We start from the raw sequence: 11,011 nt of genomic DNA, 5'->3' as shown, positions 1-11,011 counted from the left end.
CGAGCCTTAATTCAACGGCAGTTCAGACTCGATCCTTGAAATTCTGGAGCCAGCTCTTTCTGGAGCGATTGCTTAGCCAGGTATGAAGTGTCCGTCTCTGGGCAAAATGGCCGCGCGAAATTCCATGTGGCTCGTAAGAGAATTCTTACGAAGAAAAGAATTCTGTTGTAAATGCACTCAGAAGAAAGTTTCATCCTCTAGACTGCGTAAAGAAGGAGCTCAGTGTGGTTTGGTTACACAGCTCGCTAAGGAAGGGTGGGTAGGAAGGAGACTGCAGTGGAGCAGTTCCCAGGAGCGGCTGAGCTGTGTCCCCTGCCCTCAGGGGAGGCCTGGCAGGGAGAGCGCAGAGTCAGGCCAGGGGCTGCTCCTCTCGGCACTGCTCCGAGCCAGACCGCTCAGACGCAGTTTGTGATATTCCTTAAAAAAAATTAAAAAGAATAGAAGCCTACTAAGCTCCCACCAGAGTAGATCCCCTCCTGACAGTAAGATCTTTTCTGAAGTTACCTGTGGAGAAAACATGACCAGCCACTTCAAGAAACAGCAAAATCATGTTTGCGACACAATTTACAAATTACTCTATTTAGAACTTTAATTTGTGATATTAATGACTGCAAAACACTTAGAATGACATTTGTTAAAGGCACATTTCATTTAATGCATAGTGTACCATTCTAAAATATCCTAATTTCCTTACAAAGTGCTTGAGCAGCCACATACAGATAAAGTATAGCAAAATATATTTACAATCTAGGGTTTAAATCTTAATCTGCCTAAAAATATTTAAAAAACTACAGAGATAAAATTAGTGCTTTTTTCAGCTTAACTGGGTGAACATACCCTGCCCTCTAATTTTTTCTAATTTTTTTTTTTTTTAGTGATTTGCTTAGATTAAAAAAAGATTTCTGTACAAGATGTAGTTACAAAAAGGTATGTTTGAGGATACTTTCGTAAGTATTAAGCACCCTTTGAGATGCTTGTGTATATATATATTTGGGAACCAAAAAGGGCGAGCTGACTGTACCTCAAAAGTATTGGTTTCAGCTAGATACAGGAACATAATTTGATTCTAATCAATATAGAACCTGGAAACAAGGAATGCTGAGGAGTTGAGTCACTCTTCCCAATGTGATTTGTAGCAGAGGGGAAGGTGCCTGCCCCATCCTGTGGGGGACTGGCCTGATTTAGACCTAGTAACCATTATTTTATTTTTTTCTCTCTTAAGCCTCTCCCCTGCAGGTCTGTCCAGCATCTTGATTTTCAACCACCACCTTAGCATTGCATACTCCAGTGGTTTATGTTTTTTCTTTGAATTAATAAAATTACCAGTTTTTAAATCATTTGAGTGTGATGCTCAGTGCCTTAGCCCATGAAACTCCTGGCCAGAATGAACGTGTGAGGTTACAGTGTTGAATAGTGCTAGAGGGAAGGACCACATGGGAAATTTATTTTCCAAGAGTAAATGTTTGCCCACAGAACAGTAGATGCCAAAAATAGGTCTTGGTTTACAAATACACACAGTGTCTGGTCTAAATTACTTTTCAACTTTTGAGGTACAGCTTTTAGTGTTAAGGGGTTTATAAAATATACACTGTTTTTATCAAAAATATTTATACATTCTATTACAACATATTGCTTTTTACTCTCAGTAACTGCCAATCCAGGGGCTGGAGGTCAGTGGCCTACACGGATACATTTTTTTGTTCACTTGGCCACTACGCAACACCGGTGAAGTGGTACAATTAAATTACTTGCCTGGAGGTAAGAATACATTACAACTTCCAAATATACATGTTCACAGCATGTATGCATTGAAAATCCTTACGTTTCCTAAGTGATATGATACTGTACAGCAGACAGAGGAGGGTGGAGGGGGTTGGATACGGACTGGGAACTTCTCTGCCCCCTCGGGGCACGGGAAAGGCTCGAGGTGAGTACGGGAGGGGCCGGGCTTGGGTCTTTCAGCTGCTCTGCTCTGGGTTACACTGAGCAGCATCCTCCTTACATTCCTCATCCCAACCAGGGCCTTAAGCCGTGCTCAAGGAGTTTGAAGGCAAAACTGTTTGGCAAGTGACTTTGGTAAACTCTCCGGATTTTTCTGGGTTTTTCTTTGTAATGGAAGCACTTACACGGTTGTTATCTCAAAGGCAAGGTGTTTAACATTTTTCCTAATAAATACCATAGAAAATTTACAAAACAAGGCATATCTGTTCTCAATACCATTATTTTAAGAACACAAGATGAAGGTGTACATAAAAATGTGTAGTTTTAAAGACTGCACAGTATTTAGCTGAAATAATTTGCCTTCTCCGACTAGAACCAGTTTCTGTGTGAGTGTCACCGGTGTCCCAACTTACTTCAGTGTGGCTGAGTGGAGATTACCTAGCTCAAAGTCTGCTTTTCCCACTTGAGGCAGATACTTTAAAAAGCGGTATTATCTGCTGTGGAAGAGTGAGAGAAACTGTACAGATCCACGTGTGCCCGTGTGCAGGAAGTTCAACACAGCCTGGGTTCACCAACTCAGCTTAGGAACGCCATAGACCTGCTTTCCAGTGCTCATATAAAAAACAATATACAAAGAGGCCACTCTTCACAAGAGTGTTAAAACAGTACTTAAAAGGATCTTCATGTGATTTAAAAAAACCCAGAAGCTACAGGTGGCACAGAAAGCAATTGAAGGGTCGGTATTCTTCAGAGAGAGGCATTCTTGTGAGCCAGTCAGCTGGGGCTTCACAGTGTGTGGAAGTTAACACCAATCAGCAATGTAATCAAAATCTCTGAACATTTCCTGCTCTTCTTCTGAAAGTATCCTTGGTTCCCGAGGTGGAGTGAGGATAGGTGCTTCAGAGGTAAATTCATCATCAAAATTACTAACGTCTTCTCGTCCTCTAATGGTGGGTACGAAAGGAGGCTTGACTTTCTTGGCCAGTAAAGCATGCCAATCTATTTGCTGTAAAATAAATGAATGATGTTTAGTTTCTCCATCTCTACTCCTTTGTGTCCTTAGAAATAATACTAGTTTGTACTCACCCTGAAAAAGTGATGCTTTTTCACATCCTCAGCATCTTTCTCTCCAGCTCCAAGACGCCGCTCTGGATTTCTTCGTAGCAGCTGACAAAACATGCAGAGTTTCAGTGGAGAAATTCAGGGGGAGGGAAAGGAAGGATGAGTGTTACTGTGTAAGAGCCAAGACCAAGATGAGGTGGACATACTCCCTGGCCTATGGGCAGTCTTTTCCCCTTGAAGAAATGGACAGACAAAGCTTTTTGCAGTGCTCTTTCATCCTGCCAACACAGTTCCAGTAGCAGGACCAGTGCCAGAGCAGACTCATCTGTCTCCCTGCAGAGCTGTGCTGCCATGTCTTGGTACTGGGCAAGTGCTCAGCACAGACTGCAAAGTTCCTTTGTTGATGAGGGTACAAATTTACGTAAGCCAGTGGTTCTTGCTCTGCTCAGAGAAGAGATAACCCTGCTGTCTCAATGCTCAGCTCCTTCACAGCAGTTCATTTACCAGGAGAGGGTTCAAGGAGAGGGTTCAAGCTGCTTCATACATTCAGCCAAAGGAAAGGGTTTGCTAGTTAGCTCCAGAAGTTTGATGCTCCCCCTTGTGAATTGTACTGCTGTGAGCAGCCCCCTGTTCCAGACAGGGCCCAGCAGCAGGTGGGTTGATATTTATGATGCAGCCATCAGAAAATAATGTCTACTATGTTATGAATGAAATTCTGTGATGGAAAGAGCATGCACAGAGCACCAGCTACTAAATTGCCAGTACAAAGTTCGTAGTACATGTATTGTGGGTGCAGTGTAGCATTCTGTCCCCTTATGGATATTAGCATGAATTTTCACAGCAAAAATACCTTTCCCAGGTCCTGCCCTTAAAACTGTATTCTCCTTTCTTTCTCTAGGCAAATACTCTGTCCCTGAGACTAAGTAATGGTTTTAAGTTACCGAATGTTTATGCTACTGCTTAGATAGTTATGTCACAGTAATTACTGTGCTACAGCACTTTGTTGAATTGGGTGCTAAACTGATACTCAGCATCAGATATTTAGGTGGAGAGGCTGATTCCAAAGGCTTTGGAACCAGCTCCAGTACTGCCTTTCTGTCAACTGTGATAAGGTGCTAACTTAGGTTCATCTGCCTTCCTTTGATAAGCAGACACATCTCACTAAGGAATAGCACTAACAACAACCATAACCAAAATCAGCAGTTTTTTGCCAAGAATGGGACTGCAGAGGCCATGTGTACAGTGTTCCCTGCCCCAGCTGGAATGAAACCAAAAAGATTTAGAAGTCTTTGAATTAAAATGTTCATGTGACAATGCTAATCTACCAAATATGTCAATGCGGCAGTGTTTGGCTAGAAAAAGAAAGCTGAACTACTCGAGTTAGGTGAAACTAGGAAACTTACTTCAGAGAGAAAATAGAGCCTTAAGTGTTTTACACTTTAAAAAGAGAAACTTGCTCCTAATAAAGTGGAATGGCATAGACAATTTTCATTTAAGGTGATAGGCAGCATGGCACAGCATAAGTGAAGCAAGTCTGAAATTTAACGGTCAAAAAAAAATTGAAGGGCAGGTTCCTAAACTATTTTGTTCCTCTCAAAAGTAATTGTTGGAAATGGGACAAGAGAGAGATACTGTAGTAATTATTAAAATGTTCTTACCCGTCTCATTATTGAGATGGCTTCTGTAGACAGAAATCGTGGGTATCTTACTTCATCATTTACAATGCTGTCAAACACCTCTTCTTCATCATCTCCAGGGAAGGGAGACTATAATCAAAGTAATTAAAAACCACTATAAACAGGCTTAAAATCACAACTGAAAACAACATAAACTCAGCTGAGTATTTGGAATTATACATCCAGAAATGAAGTCTTCCTTCCCAGGAACAGATACATGGCTTTCCACAAGGAAGAAAGAAAAAGCAAGTTGGTATTATCCCATAATTCCTCCTGAAGGACTGTGTTTTAAAAATGTGCTTTTAAGATGCAGAAACACCTAAAACTGGGATCTTCTTTGAACTCAAGGTGTACATGGAAATTATCTATCAGCTCTTTGGGGTAGGCTGCCATTCACAAATAGCGTGATCAATCTGTTTTCATAAAATCTTTAGCATGTTGCAACTCAATAGTTTTCAAACTATTTTGCAGTGGCCTGTCACTGATGTAGGTGACACTGTACAAGCTTTTTGTCCTTTTTTTACCTGAAAGGAAGTGAAAATAAGTAGAGTGTCCATCTTTTTTTGAAAAACAACGAAATTATGAGTTTTTAGCATATGTGCTATCACTGTGCCACTTAGGAGATACTGTTACAAAATGAACCAGAGGTAGAGCAGTATATGCATGACAAATAAACTTCTCAACAGTGATTTATTTATACCAGCTCATTTACATGGAACAGAGGCTTTCTATTTTAGTGTCCTTGGCATAATCTTTCACTTCTATCCGGTTTTATTGTTAAAGTTCACTTGCGTTCAAGCTACAGGAGTTTATTTTTTTCTCCAAAAGCATTTGAAAGCAGAAGACTGGTATTGCTGTGCATATTCAGACTTGGTAACAGATGTGTCCTGGAAACCTAGCTCCCCCAAACTGTAAGTACAGATGTACTGTACTCTTACTTAGAGACACTGATATTAATATGCCATTACTGGAATTTGATTTAAGATATCACAGTGTAATTAAAAATAGAATAAAGCAAAGATCTGTTACAACTTGTTGCCTTCTACAATAGCTGATAATTCAAGCTCCAGACATGACTCGCCAACTTCTCCAGTGTTAGAGCATCCAGTATTAGGTGAGCAGCTGCTCAGTATTTCACACTTCTTTTTCTGGATGACACACATCAAGATGCTCACTGTAAAGCTGGGTATGCCTATGCATGCTGTATAATGAATACTGATACTGTGGCAGGTAGGGCATATGAAATGTTAACAGGCTGGTCTCCTGAGGTTTGTAACCTTCAAACATTCCTTTTTATCACTCCATTGTACCTTACTAGAACTTACCTCACCCACCAGCATCTCATATATAAGAACACCAAGACCCCACCAGTCTACAGCTCTTGTATAGGAGGTTTCTGTCAGCACCTCTGGAGCCAGAAATTCCGGTGTGCCACAGAATGTGCTTGTTCTGTCTCCAAATCCCATTCCTGAAAGTTACAGATAATGAAAAGTAAGCAGTATTTTCTGCCATTCCACAACCTATTCCTCCAAGCAGAACCTCTCCAGAGCAACTTCAACTGATACTGTAGATCCAGGGTCCGTGTCCTGAAGGCTCAGGCCAGTGAGTTAAAACATTCCCTCCTTCTTCCTCTCCATGCCTTTGTTTCACATGTGCTTCTGTTGAAATTTTGCTATCCTTTGCTATATGCAATGAACCAGATTAAGGTTCCAGTTACACTCTTGCCCAGTTATCTTTGTTTGGAAAGATACAATCTTATGCTCTATTTCTACTAGTTAGCAAAAGAAAATGCAGTACACACTAGTTTAGCCAAACATGCCCCTCTGGATGCTTCTGCAGTGCAAATTACATAGAGAAAAGTAAAACATGGAGTGTAGTGAAAGAACGTGGAGCAAAATAAGCCCTGTGGATTTGCCAGAGGGGCGAAGTTTGGGACATCAGCACCACCAGGCCTGCTGTGACATGACAAGAGGAGCTGCTGCAGAAAACTTGAGAAAACCATTTATTGTAGCAGTCATTAAAGAACTTTCCTTCTCATTTTGTTTATTTACAGAATTTATTTGTAGCTACAGTCACAGGACTTGCCCTGACACTCATGTTTGATGACCTACTGAATTTACCCAATTCCCTCTTAGGCTACCTTAAAGGAAGAGATATGGAAGACAGGCTATATGAACTGAAAAAGGATCTTTGCCCACACAATGGGTTTTGAGAAAAACACTGTAATAGCTATCTCTGTTTGGTATTTGCCAGTAGTGAGATGCTTGAAAGTAACTTTTAGGTTTCCCTTTTGGGACAGTATCTCAATTTTAGCTGTAATATACTTGGCACATAATTTCCATATACTCAGAGTTGCAACTGTTTCTGAGCTAAAAAAATAGATAATGAATTTGTAAAAAAGCAAGAGCTCAGGATGGATTATAATGGCACTTGATTTTTTTGTGCAGTGCCAAGTTGTTTCGAATGAGGATACCACCCAATGCTATTTCTACTCACTTGTAAAATGCACAGTGTGCCTTGTTATCAAGCAGAGATGTGAGGAAATAAGAGTCAGAACAGGTGATGCTCACAACCGACAAAAGAACGGGGCAATGCTCACATGCTCCTGTGAACCGTGAAGAAGGAACTTCTTCCTATCTCCACATTTGCACAATCAATGTATTTTTTTCCTTCAAATGACACATGGTAAACAGACCCTATACACATCTGGCAGTCCAAAACTCTCAAGGAACAGTCAAGTCTAGGACAGATTATGAAATTCCCCTAGAAAGAAAATTTAAGGGCCATTACCTTCTTTGCAAAGACCAAAGTCAGCAATTTTCACAAAGCCTTCTGTGTCCAGCAATAAGTTATCCAACTTCAAATCTCTAAATGAACATTTGAGAACAAAATTGCATCACTTGATGTTTCTTCAGTACTATTCAGAACAGCTGAAATTCATCTGTTGGAAATGACTACTTACCTGTACACTATTTTGTGCTCATGCAAATACTGAAGTCCAAGAACCACACATGCAGCATAAAATCTGTTGAAAAAGTTAAAATTTCAATGGAATTTTGTCTTGCTTTTCAATTATTACTGATTTTTTTATAAGCCAAACCCTGAAGTTTACCAGTTGTTTTTTGGGTACAGATTAGTTTTATACAAGGCCAGAGTTCTAAAGCCAAATGGAAAAAATACTTTAACTTTCAGCTTTCAAACTTTAGCATGTTTGTTTGGAGTAGATGGTGTTTTCTGTAGTGTTCACTGCTATAGCATTGAAGGTTTTCTAAATCAGCTTATTCTTTCCATTTAAAAATGGAAAAAAATGGCCTTGTCTACGATTTTAACTTTTCATTCAGCTTTTTAATGTAGTCTTAGAGAAGTATTATAAAAATTAAATACTTGTATATAAATTTTGAATTCAGTGTAGATTCAAGCATATAAAATCTGCATGTCTTCTTCTAACAAAATCAGTTAGAATCTCCAACCCTTTTAAAAACTTAAGCAGCATTTACTGTGGTGGCATAATGTGGTGGCATATGGTGATAAAGCCCTTAGTTCTTATTCACTGAACAAAGTACCCTTCACTTAATGCCACAGGAAGGGAGGGATACTCACACTGCTCTGGGTTCAGAGAAGACATCAGTGTGAATGTGCATCATCAGGTCCCCACCAGCAGCATATTCCATTACAAAGCACACGTGATCTTTGGTTTGGAAACAAGCAAAAAGGTTCACCAAGAACGGATGTCTTACACTATTCACAGTTTCAAATATTCGCTTTTCACACATCAAGCTGCAAACAAAATCAGGAACAATATAAAGCTCAGTGCTGAACCACAGTTTTTCAATTCTCAGAAATTACTTGTATTTTGTACTTTATGGATTTTTTGCTCTATTCCTCAGGATATGATAAGAACTTTTTCTTTTGGTTCAAGGGAGAGATTTTAATATCAAGATTTCATGAATTTATATTTAGCCTTCCCAAATGAAAAGAGGAAGCCTAGCAGTCCATGAAAATTCTGCACTGACAATTCTCCTTCCAAATACCTGGACTGCATTAACTATGCATTAATATCATGTGACATTCATTTAAATAAATTTTTATTTTAATTGTTTACAAGACGTAAAGTGGAAACCCAGTGACAGTATTACAGATATCTATCTATAGTAGTTCCTGGTTATTTCTCCTCAAACCAATTGTTTAAGTTGTAGGTTATTGTTAATACAGCTATCCTTCTTCCTGCAAAAGAATACAGTCACTCTTAAGCAACTGTAAAAACACCTTCTTGCACTAAAAGCAAACGGTTTTGTAATGGCCCATACATGTCCAAGCAAATAAAAAAAAACAAACCCCAGAACCTGAGTTTTGGGTCAAAAAGATTGAAAACCACCCAACAATGGAGTATACAAAGGGAAAATATGTTGGACAGAGCATGACAGTATGTTACAGGTTCAGAAACAGCAACATGGGTTCTGCCAGTAAAGCAGTCACTGTCATCCCCTAATGTAATGAATGTAATTAGAAGTAATTAGAATAAATAATTGCAAGAGAACGTGAAAATCAAAAACAGGATCAGCTTAAAGTCAGAGCTGTAGTTCAGGCATAAGAAGGGCTCTAAAACAAATCAGGAGTTTCTCTGCTCCCTCCTTGCCCCAGAAGAAGAATACCCATCTACAGCAGCCAACTATGCAGGGAGATGACAACTGACTCTGCTCTTCCACTCAATTCAACAACTCGCTGGTAGAACACACAACTGATTTATGGAATCCATGTTATATTGTACAAACTGACCTGTCTACTTCATCACGAGCCACAATATCTCCTTTCTTTAAGGCTTTAATAGCAAACATCTCATTTGTGTTTTTGTATTCTGCCAACAGCACCTAAAATAGAGCAGATAATTTTAAGAGCTGTATCTAGTTTTTGATAAAACCTTGACACTTGAAACAGCCTTTTGACATTTACCTTTCCAAAATGTCCTCTGCCCAGTACAGCACAGCATCTGAAATCCTTCAGACTGAACTGAAATCTTTGTTGTGATCTATATAAAAAAAAAGTCACAAAGTTTCTAGTTTGTTAGTTTAAGAAAAATTCATATTGAGATAGGAAAACCACTACGTTTTTACCTTCTGTCTTCAGGCTCTCTGGTTTTGGTGTATTTCATGTCCGAATGGGGAACATCAGACTCACAGATTATTTCAGGCTGGAGTTTTGGAACAATACTATTTCTGCCATTTTCAAAATCAAACGTTGTTACTTCATCCTGTGAAGAATGATAAACCTGAAAATTTAAAACTGATCGTGAAGGCAAATGAATGCAGAAGTTTTACTATAAGCACATGAAATTCTTAATACACCTACTACCTAGGCTAAAATGGCAAATTTCCAGATGTTACAAGTAAGTAAGATTTTAACAGATTGATGAAACAAACTGCTCCAGTCATTCTGCTCTTTCTTAATAGAACCATTTTATCCTGAATACTCTAATAGTTTTGGAACTCTGTCTTTTTTCTTTGGTGGAACCAATGACGCGGAGTGTTAAACACACCAATCACAGAAACAGTTTGCCACCAAGAGCAATGAGAGCATTCTATTTACACAGTTCTGTGGAAGTTAAGGGAGCATGTACTGATATATAAAGGAAGAAATACATCATAAAGATGCCAATATTACAACCTTGTTAAACTGTATAACCCAAGAGTCTTAATAGTTACTTGCCTGAGAAGGCACTTCAGGAGCCTTTATCTCAGAGGAAGATTCACATATTTCCACAAGGGAAGATGCACGGGGTGGAGCAGGCGGAGGCTCAGGCTCAAGTTCAAAGTCCAATTTGGCTACAGGAGAGTCACTGACAAAAAAATAAATAACTCCTCAGTGCACAGCAAAGACTATTTCAATACCTGTAGATTTCTCCTAAACCAAACCTTGTGTGTAGATCTAGCTGTAGAATAGTCTTCCACAACTAAAACATGGAAAGGTCTGCAGCCTTGCAGGATAACCAGCCTCTGCACTCATTCTGTACATTAGGGCAGAAGCCTCTCAGTGCACCCTCCTGCACTCAGGGGTACTGCAGAGCTGCAGGGGTGACGTACCTGGCTGGCAGGCTCAGTTCAGCGAGCTGGGCATCCACCACTGACCCCGTGGCAGGCACTGGTGCTTGGGGGCTGAAAGTGCCAGAGTGATTCACTGTAGGAATAGCTCTTCTTACCAGCCTTCCCCAAGTGGCAATATTAATATTCATCTGAGGAGCTCTGAGAAATGTTTTGCCTATAGATATTGTGAAAAAAGAAAACAGAGTTCAAGAAATTTCCTTACTCGTTACCAAAACCAATAATTAAAAAAGCCCG

The 11,011-nt window shown here is 39.7% G+C and overlaps 1 protein-coding gene across 2 annotated transcripts in view; it reads right to left on the bottom strand.

The window, feature by feature from the left end:
- Window positions 1–563: 563 nt before the first annotated feature.
- PKN2 (protein kinase N2) overlaps window positions 564–11,011 on the bottom strand; it is a 54,924-nt gene continuing 44,476 nt past the window's right edge. Inside the window, exons 11-22 of one of the 2 annotated variants that reach the window (XM_088169938.1) lie at window positions 10,757–10,931; window positions 10,383–10,512; window positions 9,791–9,945; window positions 9,630–9,705; window positions 9,456–9,547; window positions 8,280–8,456; window positions 7,642–7,704; window positions 7,470–7,546; window positions 6,005–6,147; window positions 4,662–4,769; window positions 3,028–3,108; window positions 564–2,947 (exon numbers count right to left, since the gene is read on the bottom strand). In XM_088169938.1, coding sequence (XP_088026064.1) covers window positions 2,744–2,947; window positions 3,028–3,108; window positions 4,662–4,769; window positions 6,005–6,147; window positions 7,470–7,546; window positions 7,642–7,704; window positions 8,280–8,456; window positions 9,456–9,547; window positions 9,630–9,705; window positions 9,791–9,945; window positions 10,383–10,512; window positions 10,757–10,931 — 1,481 coding nt within the window. In that variant the 3' untranslated portion in view covers window positions 564–2,743. The remainder of the gene's footprint in view (window positions 2,948–3,027; window positions 3,109–4,661; window positions 4,770–6,004; window positions 6,148–7,469; window positions 7,547–7,641; window positions 7,705–8,279; window positions 8,457–9,455; window positions 9,548–9,629; window positions 9,706–9,790; window positions 9,946–10,382; window positions 10,513–10,756; window positions 10,932–11,011) is intronic. The other variant, XM_014883954.2, reaches the window with a different exon arrangement.

Source organism: Sturnus vulgaris, chromosome 9 (assembly GCF_052056855.1).
Source record: "Sturnus vulgaris isolate bStuVul1 chromosome 9, bStuVul1.hap1, whole genome shotgun sequence".
Lineage (NCBI taxonomy): Eukaryota > Metazoa > Chordata > Aves > Passeriformes > Sturnidae > Sturnus > Sturnus vulgaris.
This window is presented reverse-complemented; position numbering and strand designations above follow the sequence as displayed.